Genomic DNA, 17393 nt, shown 5'->3' on the forward strand with positions numbered 1-17393 from the left:
ATCTCAATAAAGTTGGGAAAAAAGTGGTTGAAGTGAAAAGTTTGACAAAGTGGTAAATGGTAAAAATCACTTACCTGGAATCTCACGCTGAATAAATGAGGCCCTACTGTATTAAATTTTTTTTTCATTTAAAATAGTAGCTCAGAGGAAACAATTCATAGAATATATACTTCTAGATTTAAAATTTTAAATTAAATTTTAGGTTGAACCATATGAAATTACTATTTTCATGGTCAAACGTTAGCCATTTCATGTATTTCAACCTTCCAGTAGAGCTGAGATTGCTGGCCTGTGGAGGGAGGCATGACTGCTGATGGTGGTGTTCTTTTGTTTTCAGTATGCACTGCCTCTTCAGCTGGTGAATAACCAAACCATGACAACGTGGATGGAGATCTTTCGAGCTATTATTGACAGGACAGTTCCCCCTGTAAGAAAGAGCTTCTGTTCCTAAGAAAAACTGTGAAAATGTGGGTTTGGGATATTTGTGGTAGACTGATTTATGATCTTAGCCTATCTGGGGAAAAAATTACTACTGTAGTAAAAATAATTAATAAAACATACTCATGTTGGGTCTGTCCAGGTAAGCAAAACTAATAAAATAACTACCTTTTTCCTACTAAAATGCTAAAAAACATTTTTGAGAACTGGTATTTATTCTTCTAGCCTTTTTTTTCTCTGTGTCTATATACAACCATCTTTTATTTATAAAAATGGTATATGTAGGCACTGATTTGAAATTTATTTTTCACTTAAAATCTTTTATAAATATTTTTTATGATACAAATGTTTTTAAACTCTATCATTTTTGTTGAATGCTTCATTTGCTGGGCATTTAGATTGTTTTAGTTTTTTAGTATTTTAACTATAAGGATGTAGTTTAAATTTTTATGCACATACATGATTATTTTCTTTGGATTGACTCCTGGAAGGTTTAAGACTTTGACAGATCTTGCAAAGTACTCTCCAGAAACATTGCCCTGGCTTACACTTCAATAATCAGTGACTGAGAATATTTTACATAAAAGTCTAAGTTGCCAGTGTGATGGGTGAAAGATGGTGTCTCATTTTTATCTGCAGTAACAGTGATGCTATAGTTCACTTATCAAATTAACTGAGATAACTAATCCAATTAAATTAAAGAATATAAAATATTTTAACATTTAAGGTTGTCTTCAAATGCACAGTACTTTTCTCTTATTCATATTTTGGGACAAATTATATTTAAGTTTAAATTATATACATAAATGCACAGAACTTATTGAACAGCTCAGTGAATTATGGCAAACATGCACTTGTGTTACTGTCACCCAGCTCCAGATGACATGGTAGGACCTTTCTGTCATCCCAGAGTTTCCTCAAATGAATTGGTATTTTGTATTTGTTTTCTACTTATTTGGGCCTTTTGAAGATGGGAGATAAATGTGAACAGCAGCATTGGTTAGTTGAAATTTACTTTGCTTATTTAATTTCTACCTTGCAATTTTTTAAGAAGGAATTTGCATTTATATGACAATCTAAATCCACAATTAATATTACTTGGTCTATAGCAAGATTTGTTCTGCCTGTTATTGACATAAACCTTTTGTTATGCAGAAATGTCATCTGGGTGTTTTTGTCCTTTTAGGAGACTATGCAAATTGATGAGGATGATCGACCAGAATTAGTCTGGTGGAAGTGTAAGAAGTGGGCGCTGCATATTGTAGCTCGTCTTTTTGAACGGTAATTCTCTGTATTAGATTTATGATCTTAAGTCAGTATCTAAGTATTGGATATAATAAAGTTGGATAGGTCCCTTGATGGCCCAGAGTATATGGTTATTTGTCTTTAGTGCCATAGAGGGCAAAAAGTCACTCTCTGTTTTAATTGTGATCATTGACTTTGAGATCATAATGAGGTGCTCAGTCTTCTCTGAGTCTTTCTATTTTTCTATAAAAAGAATGGAAAATGACATTGTTTAGCTTATTGGAAATATCCAGGAATTGTACAAGAAGGTGCTTAGTAATTCACTCCATAGGAAAGTTAGTCAAATTTAATTATAGAAGCATTTATTGGAAAACATGTTAGATATAACTTTATTTGAAATATTTCACATTTAGGGGATCATCGTTAATTAAATAGGTGGAAGTTTCTGTCTGAAATTTTAAGTATGACCCAGAGTCAAAGGATAGCTTTTCATGATTTCCTTTTGGGGCTTGTGAAAAGAAGAGAAAGTGTTAGTTTTCTGCCCCAATAGAATGCATCTTTCAACAAGGGACTGTATTTAAACTAGTGAATATGCTGGTTTAAACACTTCACAGTATTTAAACATTTTCTCTTTCTATTTTAAGATATGGAAGCCCAGGAAATGTCACAAAAGAATACTTTGAATTTTCTGAATTCTTTTTGAAAACCTATGCAGTGGGAATTCAGCAGGTAATAAACTTACGCTTTTAAAATAGAAGTAGTTAAGGCATTTCTATCTATATAAAAGTAGGTTACAAACATATTATCATGTTACATATTGATAGGGGATGAAATGGTAGCTCTAGGAGTTTAATGCACTGCCATCAGTTTTAGAACCAAGTGGCCTAGGCAGCTGCTACAAGAAGTGCCCTTCTAGACAGCTAGAGGCTGGACTCAAACCTTTTAAGTTTGTTGATCCTGCTGCAGCAGTCATCAGTATTAGATTGGATTCTTCTATTAACGTTCTGACTTCCTATGAGTTTCCTACCCTCTATTTCTTTGAGCCTCACCTCTTTATTCCAAGCTTTTATATAATGAGAGTTCATGGAATACGAATTGATCTATTTCAAGAGAAGCTGAGCTCAGAAGTTAAGAATTTCAGCTGAGAACTTACACATTTTTTTATAAAAGTTTGGGAACCATTTCTATGCAGTGAAAGAACAGCATCCATTTTTAGCCGGCATTGCTGAACACTGCAGAGATGATGGCAGGACTCGGACACTTTTATGAACCTGGATTTTACACAACTGAACTGAATTTGTTCTGAATTTATAAGTTCTGTACTTGTTTTGAAAGAACCCTTTTTTATTTATTCACCAGTTCATTTAATAGGCTTGCTATAGGGCAGAACTCTGGAGACCAGATATTAGAAGCCTTGGACTTTGTTTTATTACCTCTGACTGAGGGTCTTCGGGATAGTCATGGCTGATTTGGGCATGGTTCCTTCCATATAAACAATCTCTCTCTTTTTAATCTTTAAAAAAATAATTTCTCAGTTTTGTGTTATGTTTATAAAGACTTTCTGTTGTCTGAGATTCTAAAAGAAAATGCTTCCTTGTTTTCTTCTAGGAATTTTATGCTTTAATTTTTTTTTGTTTGTTTAAATATTTTGCCATCTAGAATTTATTTTGGTATGAAGTTTAGTTAGGGAATCAACTTCATTTTTGTTCAGAGGGTTAATATACTTGTCCCAATACTATTTATTTGAGTCCACGGCCGTACCACCCTGAACATGCCAGATGTTTTATATTTTTTTTTGATAATTTAACTCTTTTTCTCCTGGTTTGAAATGCATCTTTATCAAATGTTAAAATCTGTTTGTGCTGTCTTTTGCTGTATGGTTGTTTTCAATGTTCATTTAGTCAAGTCTGTTGTTGTTGTTTTTTTAACAGAAGTCTTAATGTATTTGAATAACTAGTATGTGGAATAGAGCGAAGACTTACTCTGAGTAGTTCCATAGGTTAGAAGTAGGACACATGGCTGGAAATTACAGTGAGGCACTGTTCCATATAACATGACCCTGTCTAATAATTAAAACTGCCCCAGAGCTTTCTCACAAAATACTGACTTCCCTTAACATCTGTTAGTTTTTATCTTTATGCATTCTGGGTTTTAGGTCATGCCTTAAATGCCCCTCCCCTTAACCTTAAAATTGTACATATTCTCTTTCTATTTTCCTATAGGTACTACTAAAAATTTTAGACCAATATAGACAGAAAGAGTACATCGCCCCTCGGGTTCTTCAGCAAGCATTCAACTATCTCAACCAAGGGGTTGTTCACTCTGTAACGTGGAAGCAGATGAAGCCACACATACAGGTGAGTGTCAGGGAGCAGTTCTCTAAAATTATCCTCTGGTTAAATTTGGTTTTCTAGACAAAGTGTTACTAATTCCATATTTTATGCTGATTGTATTTTTCCATTAATAATTACAAATGAGTGCAGTCATATCTGATATGAAGGGCTTGGAAATTTAAGTATGAGAAGAGTGAAAACTTCCAAGTTTTATGACTTGGATTCAGTTGACCTTGCTTAATTGTTTACTTAAAGATAGAATTCCACATTGTTATTTAATCAAAGGACAAATGAGAATGAAAAATTATAGGCCATTAATAAATAAATTCCTATTTGCATGCAGACAATTTTGGGTAATTCAACAATGTCAGAAATGGAAATTTTTCCCCTTAAAACTGTAAATTCTTGAATTCTAATCTCTAAGATGGTATCTAAAAAGAAAAAGAAATTCCTTTTCTTTGCCTTTGGTGTCCAGGTTAGAATTCATTTAGTGTTATCTTATTACAGGTCTTAACATAATATTTTTTGCATTGTTTTCTGTGGACATCTTAATTATATTTGCCTAATCTCCTTGATCAAACAGGGGTCATTTCATTGCAATTAATAGATAACTAGTTTCATTTTATTAGCTGTGTTTCTGTAAAGTAAGGATTAATTGCGATAGTATATTTTCTGCTTGATGGCTTTGACCTTAATTTTACATGACTGTAATGTAGGAATAAGAAACGGATCCTTAGGCTGAATTTTTTCTCTTAGAAATACTTAATTTATTTAAGAGATGGTTCTGTGGTTTTTGTTTTTTTTAATTCTCAAGCATGAGGACATGCTTGTTAATTTTAGAGAAAGAGGAAGGGAGAGAGAGAGAGAGAGAGACAGAGAGAGACATTGATCTGAGAGAGAAACATTGATCTTGCCTTCCCCGTGTGTGCCCTGACCGGGGATTAAACTCCGCACCTTTGGTGTATGGAATGATGCTCCAACCAACTGATCCACACTGGCCAGGGCGAGATGGTTCTGTTTTTACATATGTAATTGCTGGAGCACAAAAGGGCTTAGTAGAGCATTAGTAGCAGTGGACTTACAGATGTGGTTTTTTCTTTTCCCCCTGAAACCTGCATTTGTAGAGTAGGAAATTAGGTTTTTGTAAATGGAAGAAAAGAAAATTTTAATATTGTTGATATGTTGACATTTAGAACCAAAATGGAAATGTAAAAATGCTCAAAAAAGAAATATAATAGTAAATATAACCTTTGCTTGATATTTATTTCTTCTTAAAGAGTCAAGGTATGCTTACTACTGATTTGTTAGTAAAACTTTATTATCCTTTCTATTGCTTCAAAAAATAGCATTTACATTCATCTTTCTCTATATCTTTAATCAATTGTTTAAAAACAAACTTATATTTAACCCAACCCCTCACTCCCTCATCCCCTCACCTTCTACCCCCACTCTAAGCTCTTGCTTTCCTGCTCCCACCTTAGCTGCTGCAACCTTAATAGGAAGATTAATAGTGCAGTTTGGAAAACTAACATCATAAAGGCAGTCAGTAAATCCATTATTAGTGTTACCCAAATTTGAATAGATATACCCAGTTGCTGTTTTGTTTTTTTCCTTCTTAGAATATCTCTGAAGATGTGATTTTTTCTGTGATGTGTTATAAAGATGAGGATGAGGAGCTGTGGCAAGAAGATCCCTATGAGTACATAAGGATGAAATTCGGTAATCGAGATGATTTTTTTCCTCGTTAGTTCCCGGATACATAAAGTAATAGACCTAAATTTGTATTTTAAGGAGATTTTATTACTTTGTTAAATTCCCCAAGTTCTGCTTTGCACGATAACCTTTGAAACTCCTGAGAGTTTGATGTTCTGTTGAACCAATGAACTTGAGGCCTTTGGGTGGGGGAGATGAAAGCTGCTTTATGTATCCATGCTATGGGGCTGAAGCAGTCTTGGCGCCATCTGTAATCTTTTCTATTGTGATGCTGATCTGCAGGGACCATCCCTCTCTGAGCCTTTTGGGGTACCCATTTGTAGATTGGGCTATGCTCAGTCTGGCAGATCCTTTGGATTTCTGCATATCTTAAGAGCACCCCAATTTAGTTTGCCTCCTTATCTTAGAGATAAAGTTTTCCACAAGGGAATGAGATTACCCACAGTGGTTGCACTATGTGGCCCAGTTCTCTGGGAAGGGGAGGAGGGTCCATTTAGCTTGGATTTTCCTGGAAGCTCTTGAACTGTGTAGATTGCCTGAGTTCATTTCCATATCTCTGGTTTGAATTAATTGCTTCATGGAATACTCAAACCCTTCACATAGTGAAATGTTATTCGTGTACCTCAGTTTCTCCCACAACTTAGAGCTATCATAGGTCAGGGGCTGTATCTTATTTATTTGCTTTATTTTGCATTCTCCATTCCTTCTACATCTCTACAGTCCTCTACTAGTGTTTGCCTCTAGTATGTCTTCAATAAATGTTGAAATAAATAATTGATAAAACTGGCAATGCATTGCTTTCCCTTGTGGACCAGGTGTCTCTGGCTACTTGAGTTAAGCCTACTGGTATCGATGTTACTGGTGTAGATGCTAGATTGTTTTTACAGATGCTCTGTGTTAGTACTATTTGATTCAGTAAATGAGGAAGTGCCTCTTATCCAGAGACAAAGTACAGGAAAAGCCAACGAATGAGAAATCATATTTACCATTTGCTTTATCCCTCTGTTCTACTCTTTCCTTTTAAAAATCATTACACGTGGACATGATTTCCTCCCTTCCTGGTGCTTTTGTTTTTCTAGGAACAGAGTGATTAGCCAGTCTTCTCTTTGTCATTATATTCTTTCAGTGTTTTTCTTTTCTGTGATACCTTTATTTTTTGTAATGTGCAGAGTGTTTAGTTTTCAGAAAGCTACCATTATTTCACTTATTCTTCATATAAAATAAGATATGAAGTTTATAGAAATAAAATAATTAAGAGCTATGAGTGTTGATTGACAGAATTTACATTTTATTGACTAGAAGAGAATGTGGATAACTCAAGACTAGCTGAAATGCTTTTTCTTTAACCATTTCCTTCTGGGAATTAGAATGCAGTGGCTATTATTTGATACTAGAGGCCCGGTGCATGAAATTCGTGCACTTGGGGCGGGGGTGGGGGGTTTCCCCAGCCTGGCCTGTGCCCTCTCATAGTGTGGGAGCCCCACGATAGATCGCCCCAAAGAGGTAGGCCCCTCCCACCCATCCAGGGCTCCTCAATGGATTGCCCTAAAGAGGTAGGCTGAAGCCACAGGCCCCGTCTCCGTACCACACATGCAGCGTCAAGCCCCCACCCACCCACGTGCACCCGCAGCCCCGACTGCCCACTCATGCCCGCTGTGCATGCAGCCTCCTGGTGATTGCTCATTGGGGCATAAGGGCGTCATGGCATGAGGGCGTGACAACCACATAGGCCAGTGGTTCTCAACCTTTTGGCCCTTTCAGTACAGTTCCTCATGTTGTGACCCAACCATAAAGTTATTTTCGTTACCACTTCATAACTGTAATGTTGCTACTGTTATGAATCATAATGTAAATATCTGATATGCAGGATGGTCTTAGGCGACCCCTGTGAAAGGGTCGTTTGACTGCCAAAGGGGTCTCGACCCACAGGTTGAGAACCGCTGACATAGGCTTTTATTAATAGGATGTATATTTTACTTTGGGATAACTATAGGGAAGAACAGCTATGGCATTCGTTTTCTTTTTATATTTTTGTCACTTGCAGTTGTTTATATGAACAAAACTTTCCTATCTAAAGGTATTATCTGCTTCTAATAATGAAGCTTTTGGATTTGGTATAAAGTACAGGAGCTCAGGCTTTGATGTTAAGGCAACCTGGGTGTGGTGCTGGCGTGGTCACTCACTCGGGGGACTGTGGGCACAGCACTTAATGCCTCTGAGATGCAATGTTTTCAGCTATAAAGCAGGCAATGACAATAGTGCTGGATGGAGTAAATGGGATAATACACATAGTTAGTTATTTAACAGCTTAGTGTAGAATGCTACATGCTGGGAAAAACCTTAGTATAGTGCCTGCCACAGAGTAAGTACTCAATAAATGTGAGTTGTTAGTATTATCATGTTTGTGTTTTATATTTTGAGGCAAAGAGGTAGATTTGGTTTTATTTTTATATTTAAATATGGATATATCAGATACTTATCAAGTTTTCATATTCTTACATAAAACTGCCTATTCTGAAATTTTCATGTAGTTAAGTGATCTGTTTTACATATGTGTATATTCAAACAGATACCCCTTGAATACTTGTTGACAGGACCAAGAGCTATCCAGCAGTCCCTCAGGACTTTCACACTTGCTGTTTCCTCTGCTTTATCTTTAGAGTTCCTTGTAGAGATTTCTCCTTCAATTTCTACTTAAGTGTTACCTTAATTGAGAATTGGAGAGGCTTTCCCTGACACCCTATTTAAAGTAGCACTTCACACTCTCTATGTTTCTCTTTACCCTGTTGTACATTTGTTCTTAGCCTGACCTATTATATGTGCATGTGTGTATATGTGTAGAATGTTCCTTACTCTCACCTTATAAACTCCAGGAACTGTTTTTGTTTGATCTTTGTGTCCCCAGAGCCTACAAACAATGCCTGGCACATAGTAAGCACTAAATAAATCTTTATTGTTTTTTGATAGAGATACAGCACTTTTCCTATCCTCTGTGAAGCAGCTATGCCTAAAATGTATTTAATATATTTCTTTACTACTAGGGGCCCAGTGCACAAATTTGTGCACGGTGTGGGCCGTGAGGCTGCAGTGGGCACAGGGGTGGGTCTCAGCCGATCCTCCACGCCCTTGCCTGGCCCCTCCCACCACGGCCCCGGTCCCCTGTCTGCTGGCTGCCCCGCTCCCATCCCTGCCACTCCCACACGCTGACAGCGCCGGCCCCGCTTGCACCCTCTGATGGCGCGAAGTGGTTGAGGCTGGCGCCAGGTGCCAGCAGTGAGTGTGAGTGGCGGCTCTGGTGCCTGCTCCGGGTGTGAGTGGGGCCATTGCTGGCAGTGGGTGTGAGAGGTGGCTGCCGGCCCTGATCGCCCCTCAGGAGCAGGGGGAGGTGGAGAAGCCCCGAGGGGCCATCTGGGCCAGTAGCTGCTGCTTGCACTTGCTGACGACACTGAGCGATTGGGGCCGGTGCTGGGTGTCAGCAGCAGGTGTGAGTGGCTGCTACGGTGCCAACAGTGGGTGTGAGCAGGGCTGGCGCTGGCAGCAGGTGTGAGTGCTGGGCGGGACCGCAGTGCATGGGAGCAAAGAATTTTCAGTAACCACCAGAGGCCCTGATGACAGTGACCGGTGCCCCGCCTTGGTCTGGTGCCCCTGCTCACCTGCTCCACCATCCCGTCACAGCCAATGCCCGCCATGTTCCACGTGCGCCCCCTGGTGGTCAGCGCACATTATAGTGACCGGTTATTCGGTTGTTTGGTTGTTCTGCTGTTTGGTCTGTTTGCATATTAGGGTTATATATATGTGATTGTTTAAAAAGGTAAGTCCTGTAGAGTTTGATATATACTCTTGTGCATGAAAACACTTGATGATATACCCTTAGAGAAAACACTGACAATGTATCTTCTAGCTTTTTTTTATTCTGTAAAGCAATGTCATATGTGGACTGTTGTTTTTTTCTTGATTTTGGAATAGTGATTAATCAGATTTAAAATCCGTATTAAGTAATTGTATGTTTACTAAAATGGTTTAATCTTTTAAAATCTTAGACATTTTTGAAGATTATGCTTCTCCTACCACAGCAGCCCAGACTCTCTTATATACTGCTGCAAAGAAAAGAAAAGAGGTACATAGTTATTCTTTTTAAATCCTGTGTTGATTTGATACTCTAATATAACCCTAGTATTTGAAAAATTGTCTTACTAGTTATAATCTGTCACTTTAAGAATATTTTATTATCCTAGTAAGGGCAAAGGGTTATTTTGTTTTCTTCATTATAAATACTTTATGAAACACAGTAAAATGCTTTAATTTTGAAAATTTGTACATTTTATATAAATAATACTATAGTAATACAAGAAAAGCTAATGTAGACTGAAATGGATTCTTCTATTTCTTTAGGTCTTGCCAAAAATGATGGCATTCTGTTATCAAATCCTAACAGACCCGAACTTTGACCCGAGGAAGAAAGATGGAGCCCTGCATGTGATTGGTTCCCTAGCTGATATTTTATTGAAGGTTAAGTTACTTATAATTTAATTTACTTAAAACTGTGAAGCACTGCCAAATGTGAGAATATGAAAGTTACAGATAATTTAAAACTGGTGACTGCGTCTGCATAATTGAGTTGACTGTAAATATTCTTTTTGTCACCTGTATCTTGAGTTAAAAAGAACTTTTGACTTTGTTCTTACCAAAATCAATCAGTATCAAATTATATTTAAGGTACTGTTTTTGTCCCTTTTTTAAAAATTATATTTTTTATTGATTTCAATAAGGAAGGAAGAGGGAGAGAGAGAGAGAAATATCAATGATGAGAGAGAATCATTTTTTGGCTGCCTTCTGCACATCCCCCACTGGAGACTGAGCCTGCAACTTGGGCATGTGCCCTGATCAGGAATTGAACTGTGACCTCCTAGTTAAAATGTTGATACTCAACCACTGAGCCACACCGGATGGGCATCTTTAAAAAAAAAATTTTTTTTAAAAAAATTGACTTTAGAGAGAAAGAAGAAGGGAGGGAGGGAGAGAGAGAAACATTGATTGGCTGCCTCCTGCACACCCCCTCACCTGGGATCAAGCCCAAAATCTGATCGAACCAGCAACCTCTTGGTGCATGGGATGATGCTCAACCAACTGAACCACACAGGCCAGGGCTATTTTTGTCTTGTTTTAAAACATGCAATATATCAGTGAAATAGTTTTACAGAATTGGAAATAGAAGTATAGTAAGTGTAAGTCATAATAAACATACTTTATTAGGATATATAAGTTGAAACTTAATTTCTATTTCCTAACAGAAGAGTTTATTCAAAGATCAAATGGAGTTGTTGCTGCAGAATCATGTATTTCCATTATTGTTGTCGAATCTGGGATATCTTCGAGCTAGAGTAAGTTTTCCATATTTCCATTATATATCTTAAAATCTTAATTTTAAGATAATTATTGAACTAAATGTTTTTGGATAAATTGACACATATTGAGGCAAACTGACTAAAGAACAAACTAGTAGATAGAGGGATTTATGGATTTTAATTCCAACTGTTTTCATTTTTTATCCTACCCTCACTTCCTGCATATGCAAAACATGTAATGAGTGATGATGTTACTGCAATGGTACAATGGAAATTAAGAAACTAATTAATTTTCAGTGTCCAAAAAAAGCATGAAATTCTAGTTTAGCTAAAAACTTGATTATGATTTCCAGTATGTTAGGTAGATATACCTTAGTAGAGTGAAGAAATTAATAATCCATGTAAACTTATTTGTGTTCTAAGTGTGTATTACTTCTAGAATCAATATATTTTATGGAGAAAGAAATAAAAACAGAACTTTAATTTAAGAGCCTAGTATTTATAACTACATCAACACACAAATTTCTTGCTAAGCACAACATCTACACTAATAAAAGACAAACATGCAAATTGACCATACCTTCGCTACTCCTTAAGCCACGCCCACCAGCCAATCAGAGCAACTATATGCAAATTAACCCAACCAAGATGGCAGCCAGCAGCCATGGAGCTGGAGTGAGCAAGAGGCTTTGTTGCTCCAGTGATGGAGGAAGCCAAGCTTCCCGCGGCCGGCAGTAGCCTCCACAAAAGACAACAAAGTTTCAATTATAGAAGCTAAATAAATCCAAGAATAAAAAAAGAAAAAAAAAAGAAAAAAAGGAGAGGCTGGGAGCTTCTGTCGCCGAAGGCTTGGCCAGCCTGAAAATGGCCCTCAGCCTCTCACCCAGACTGGCCAGGCACCCCAGTAGGGACCCCCCACCCTAAAGGGGGTGTGGCCAGCCTGCAAACAGCCATCATCCCCTCACCCAGGCTGGCCAGGCACCCCAGCGGGACCCCCACACTGATCCAGGACACCCTTCAGGGCAAACCAGCCAGCCCCCACCCGTGCACCAGGCCTCTATCCTATTTAATAAAAGGTAATATGCAAATTGACCCTAATAGCAGAACGACTGGGAATGACTGGTCACTATGACACACACTGACCACCAGGGGGCAGATGCTCAATGCAGGAGCTGTCCCTGGTGGTCAGTGCGCTCCCACAGGGGGAGCTCTACTCAGCCACAAGCCAGGCTGATGGCTGCCAGCACAGCGGTGGTGGCGGGAGTCTCTCCCGCCTCCTCAGCAGCACTAAGGATGTCCGACTGCAGCTTAGGTCTGCTCCTTGCTGGTAAGTGGACATTCCCCGAGGGCTGCCAGGCTGCCAGAGGAATGTCTGACTGCCAGTTTGGGCCTGATACCCCAGGGAGCAGGCCTAAGCCAGCAGGTGGACATCCTCCAAAGGATCCCAGACTGCAAGAGGGCGTAGGCTGGGCTGAGGGACCCCCCCGAGTGCACAAATTTTTGTGCACCGGGCCTCTAATATATTAATAGTACCTTATGCATTTCAAAGCATTTTATAAACAGAAGATAATCATCATTTGAGAAATATTTGGGCAAATGTAGATTAGAGATGTTGAGGCCACACAAATATTTTTACAGGTAGACTTCTATCTTTGAGAGGATGTATAAATTGTAATTCTCTTGATAAAAATCTTTAGTAATTCAACTGTTGAATGTGTTTTATGCACATAGAGAATTTAAGAAAGTAATATGATTTTGTGGTCTAGGAGTTTAAAATTTGGTAATCTACACAAGGTTTAAATTCTTTGTACCTATGTGAGTGAAAAAAAGGGAGTTTGCTGTAGTGTAAGGGAAAATAATGTTTCATTTGTTTGCTGTAAAGGCCAGCAAATAAATGTCAAACATTGGTTTGTAGTAGCTTTTACATGTAAATAATAAATTAGTTATGAATCATAATATTTATTAAAAGCATAAACAGGACTTTATTTTTCAGGGCAAGTTCTCTGAATTTATTCAGTACATGCTTCACAAACTTGAAGGCAATTCAAGTATAGGGGCTCGGATTTATGTTTGAAAAAGGGTGGACATTTTTTCCCCAGAGACATTTAAATTTGGCTCTGTTTTCTTTTTCCTGTGAAAAATGCTATTGCATATAGGTAATTTAGAAGTAATCAAACTGCCTTTTTAAAAAAACATAAAACAACAGAGAAATCCAGAAATTAGCAACTAAGGCTTATATGCTACCCTTTAAAAAACAAATAGTACGTGGTAGAATTAATGACATTTTAATTAGTAAGAAGTTATGCATGACATTATTATAGAATGCTGTAATCCTAATAGTTTCCTATTTACTTTCTCCTTATAACATAGTCGTGTTGGGTACTTCATGCATTTAGTTCTTTGAAGTTTCATAATGAGCTCAATCTAAGAAATGCACTTGAACTAGCAAAGAAGAGCTTGATTGAAGATAAGGAGATGCCCGTCAAAGTTGAAGCTGCCCTTGCTCTTCAGTCATTAATTTCTAACCAGACACAAGGTAAAGCCAAAAACACCTTTTAGAATATTTGTTTGTTTGTTTGTTTATTTATTTTTGGATGTGGCCTACTCAAATAGTCTTATTCATTTTCTTTCCTACTAAGAATAATTCTTTAAGTCTTAAGGTTTAGGGTTTAGATTTCTGAACTTTTGCCCCTCACAGTTTTATAGAAGTTTACTTTTGACCTTTTTTGGGTGTTCCTTTTGACTATGGTTTCCAGGAAACTTTTAGATTAGGGAACAAGTTGATAATTGTTGGGTATTAGGTGGACTGGGAATTAAGAGAACTGGTGTCTAATTTTGATTGTGCTACCAGTCTATCTACACTAATAAAAGAGAAAAATGGTAATTAGCGTACGACCGCTACCCTTCCCATTGGCTAATCAGCATATCCTTATGCAAATTAACTGTCAGTCAAGATGGCGGCCAGCAGCCAGGCAGCTGGAAGCGAACATGAGGCTTGATTGCTCCCGTGACTGCAGACTCCAACGTTCCCCGCCTGCCTTGCAGGCCTCTGAGCTGGCAGTTTGAAACTTTGTAACAAATATGGCTGGGATCTCAGAGCTGAAGTTATACATTGTTTCGATTATAGAACGGCAAACAAACCAGCAGCGGAAGCCTCAGAGCTAGAGCCAGAGCTAAAGCTGGCCCAGAAGAAAAAAAAAAAGAAAAAAAGGAGTGGTTGGGAGCTTCAGTCAAAACCGCCAGCCTGAAAGCAGCCCTCAGCCCCTCACCCAGACTGGCCAGGCACCCCAGTGGGGACCCCCACCCTGAAGGGTGTGTGACCAGCTGCAAACAGCCATCATCCCCTCATCCAGGCTGGCCAGGCACCCCAGTGGGGACCCCCACCCTGATCCAGGACACCCTTCAGGGCAAACCAGCCGGCCCCCACCCGTGCACCAGGCCTCTATCCTATATAGTAAAAGGGTAATATGCCTCCCAGCACCGGGATCAGTGGAGCCGAGAGGTCTCCTGGCACCAGATCAGCATGACAGGGTGCAGCGCCCAAACCCCCTGATTGCCCTGCGGCTCTGTGTGTGACAGGGTGTGGCATCCCAATCCCCTGATCGGCCCTGCTCTGTGTGTGACAGGGGGTGGCGCCCCCCCCCCGCCCCCCCCCCCCCCCCCCCACGGGCCCTGCTCTGTGTGTGACGGGGTAGAGCCATAACCTCCCCATCGGCCCTGCCCTGAGTGTGACAGTGGTGGCGCCCCAACCCCCTGATCCACCCTGCTCTGTGTGTGACAGGGGGCGGTGCCCTAACTCCCCTATCGGCCCTACTCTGTGCGTGACGGGGGAGCTTCCCAACCCCCTGATGGGTCCTGCTCTGTGCGTGACGGGGGGGGGGGGGGGCAGTACCCCAACCCCCTGATTGGCCCTGCTCTGTGCATCACAGGGGGTGGTGCCGCAACCTCCCCATTGACCCTACCTTGAGTGTGATAGGGGGCGGTGCCCCAACCCCCCAATCAGCCCTACCCTGAGCGTGACTGAGGGTGGCATCACAACCTCCCAATCCGCCCTGCTCTGTGCATGACAGGGGGCGGTGCCCCAACTCCCCAATCAGCCCTGCTCTGAGCCCGACCAGGGGCTGCACCTAGGGATTGGGCCTGCCCTCTGCCACCCAGGAGCAGGCCTAAGCCACCAGGTCGTTATCTCCCGAGGGGTCCCAGACTGCGAGAGGGCACAGGCCGGGCTGAGGAACCCCCCCTTCCCCCCCGAGTGCACAAATTTTTGTGCACCGGGCCTCTAGTATATATATAAAAGCCTAATATGCAAATTGTCCCCTCAAGAGTTCTACCGGGAGACCAGGAGTTTGATCGCTCGCTATGACGTGCGCTAACCACCAGGGGGCGGCATGGAATGAAGGAAGGCCCCGGCCAGCAGCCTGAAGGCCCCAATCGGCCCTGATTGCCGGCCAGGCATAGGGACCCTACCCATGCATGAATTTTGTGCACCGGGCCTCTAGTTTGCATATAAAGCTGGGCAAGGCACATGATTTGTCATGACTTGGATATCTAATACATTTAAATTCAGGGGGTTGGAGTAGGTAGCTTTAAGATCCTTTCAACTCTAGGATTCTGTGGTTCTGCTACTTCTGAAAGTAGCAAGTAATATTTCTAGTGAGTGATAACCCAGATATCTCATTTGTTTGTTTAGAAGAATATTCTGTCCAAAGTTCAAATAAACCTTTGAAAGTAAACATGCACCTAGTTTACCTCTAGTCAACAATGTTTTAATGGAGGTCTGAATATTGCATAAGAATATGAGGGGAGGAGGGTGAAAAGAGATGGGGTGGGGCAGGGGATGGGCACCATCAGCAGTGGGCATAGTTTTATGTACATTGTTTTTTATACTTATATCCTGGTGTCATATCCATGTTGTATAAGTCATGGGGGGCTGTTGGCATTTTGGTCAGGACAGTTCTCTCCTGTGCAGGACTGATTCTCTCTGTATTACTTAGGGGAATATTGATATATAGTGATGAAGATTATTTTGGTATAGCTTTGCAACTTACCACAGAGCAAGTATCTATTTAGAACCTATTACCCTGTGAGCAAGTTGATTCCTTTTATCACTTGTGAATGGCTAATTTTTTAGTGATTGTGTTTATTTTATTGGATTAGCTAAGGAGTATATGAAGCCACATGTGAGGCCTATTATGCAGGAGCTGTTGCACATTGTTAGAGAGACAGAAAATGACGATGTGACGAATGTTATCCAGAAGATGATATGTGAATACAGTCAAGAAATAGCCTCCATCGCTGTCGATATGACCCAACACTTGGTAAGACTGGGAGGGCTGTTTGATATAAAAGCCTTGACTAATCTAAATAAATTAAACTCCAAAATTTGGAGTTTGGTTTTATATGTAATTGTAATCCTATCTAGCCTGTAATAAAAGGCTAATATGCAAATCGACCGAATGGCAAAACGACTGGTTGCTATGATGCACACAGACCACCAGGGGGCAGATGCTCAATGCAGGAGCTGCCCCCTGGTGGTCAGTGTGTTCCCACAAGAGGAGTGCTGCTTAGCCAGAAGCCGGCCTCACAGCTGGTGAGTTCAGAGGCGGTGGCGGGAGCCTCTCCCACCTTTGTGGCAGTGCTAAGGATGTCCAACTGCCATCAATTGGACATTCCCCGAGGGATCCTGGACTGTGAGAGGGCGCAGGCTGGGCTGAGGGACCCCTCTCCCCCAGAGTGCACAAATTTTGTGCACTGGGCCTCTAGTGTTAATGTAAAAATGTTTGCTCTTCTAATTTTGACAGTATATATATTGATTTCAGAGAGGAAGGGAGAGGGAGAGAGAGAAACATCAATGATGAGAGAGAATCATAGATTGGCTGCCTCCCGCATGCCCCCACACTGGGGATGGAGCCAGTATGTCCCTTGACCGGGAATTGAACCGTGACCTCCTGGTTCATAGGTTGACACCCAACCACTGAGCCATGCCAGCTGGGCTCTTTTTTTTTCTAAGGTTCAAACAAGATAGTTTATTCCTCTCTTATATTAATAATAGCCTGGAGGAAGCAGGCAGGAAGACAAGGACCGTGGTCGGCAAACTGTGGCTCACGAGCCACATGCGGCTCTTTGGCCCCTTGAGTGTGGCTCTTCCTAAGCCTTAGGAGTATCCTAATTAAATTAATAACAATGTACCTACCTATATAGTTTAAGTTTAAAAAATTTGGCTCTCAAAAGAAATTTCAATCGTTGTACTGTTGATATTTGGCTCTGTTGACTAATGAGTTTGCCGACCTCTGCAGGACAATCCTAAGCTAAGTTACCA

The 17393-nt window shown here is 40.4% G+C and overlaps 1 protein-coding gene across 1 annotated transcript; it reads left to right on the forward strand.

Moving 5' to 3' along the window:
- Positions 1 to 338: 338 nt before the first annotated feature.
- Positions 339 to 16392, forward strand: LOC139001329 (importin-8-like; the record flags this gene model as incomplete). Its single annotated transcript, XM_070403008.1, has 10 exons — positions 339 to 427; positions 1625 to 1719; positions 2328 to 2412; positions 3906 to 4040; positions 5636 to 5735; positions 9770 to 9846; positions 10122 to 10238; positions 11021 to 11110; positions 13445 to 13610; positions 16232 to 16392. Coding segments are annotated over exons 1-10 (1080 nt in total), but the record flags the coding sequence as incomplete, so codon positions are not given.
- Positions 16393 to 17393: the final 1001 nt, after the last annotated feature.

The sequence above is a fragment of the Myotis yumanensis genome, unplaced genomic scaffold (genome assembly GCF_028538775.1).
Source record: "Myotis yumanensis isolate MYYU_CA2020_CCGP unplaced genomic scaffold, mMyoYum1.0.hap1 SCAF_412, whole genome shotgun sequence".
Lineage (NCBI taxonomy): Eukaryota > Metazoa > Chordata > Mammalia > Chiroptera > Vespertilionidae > Myotis > Myotis yumanensis.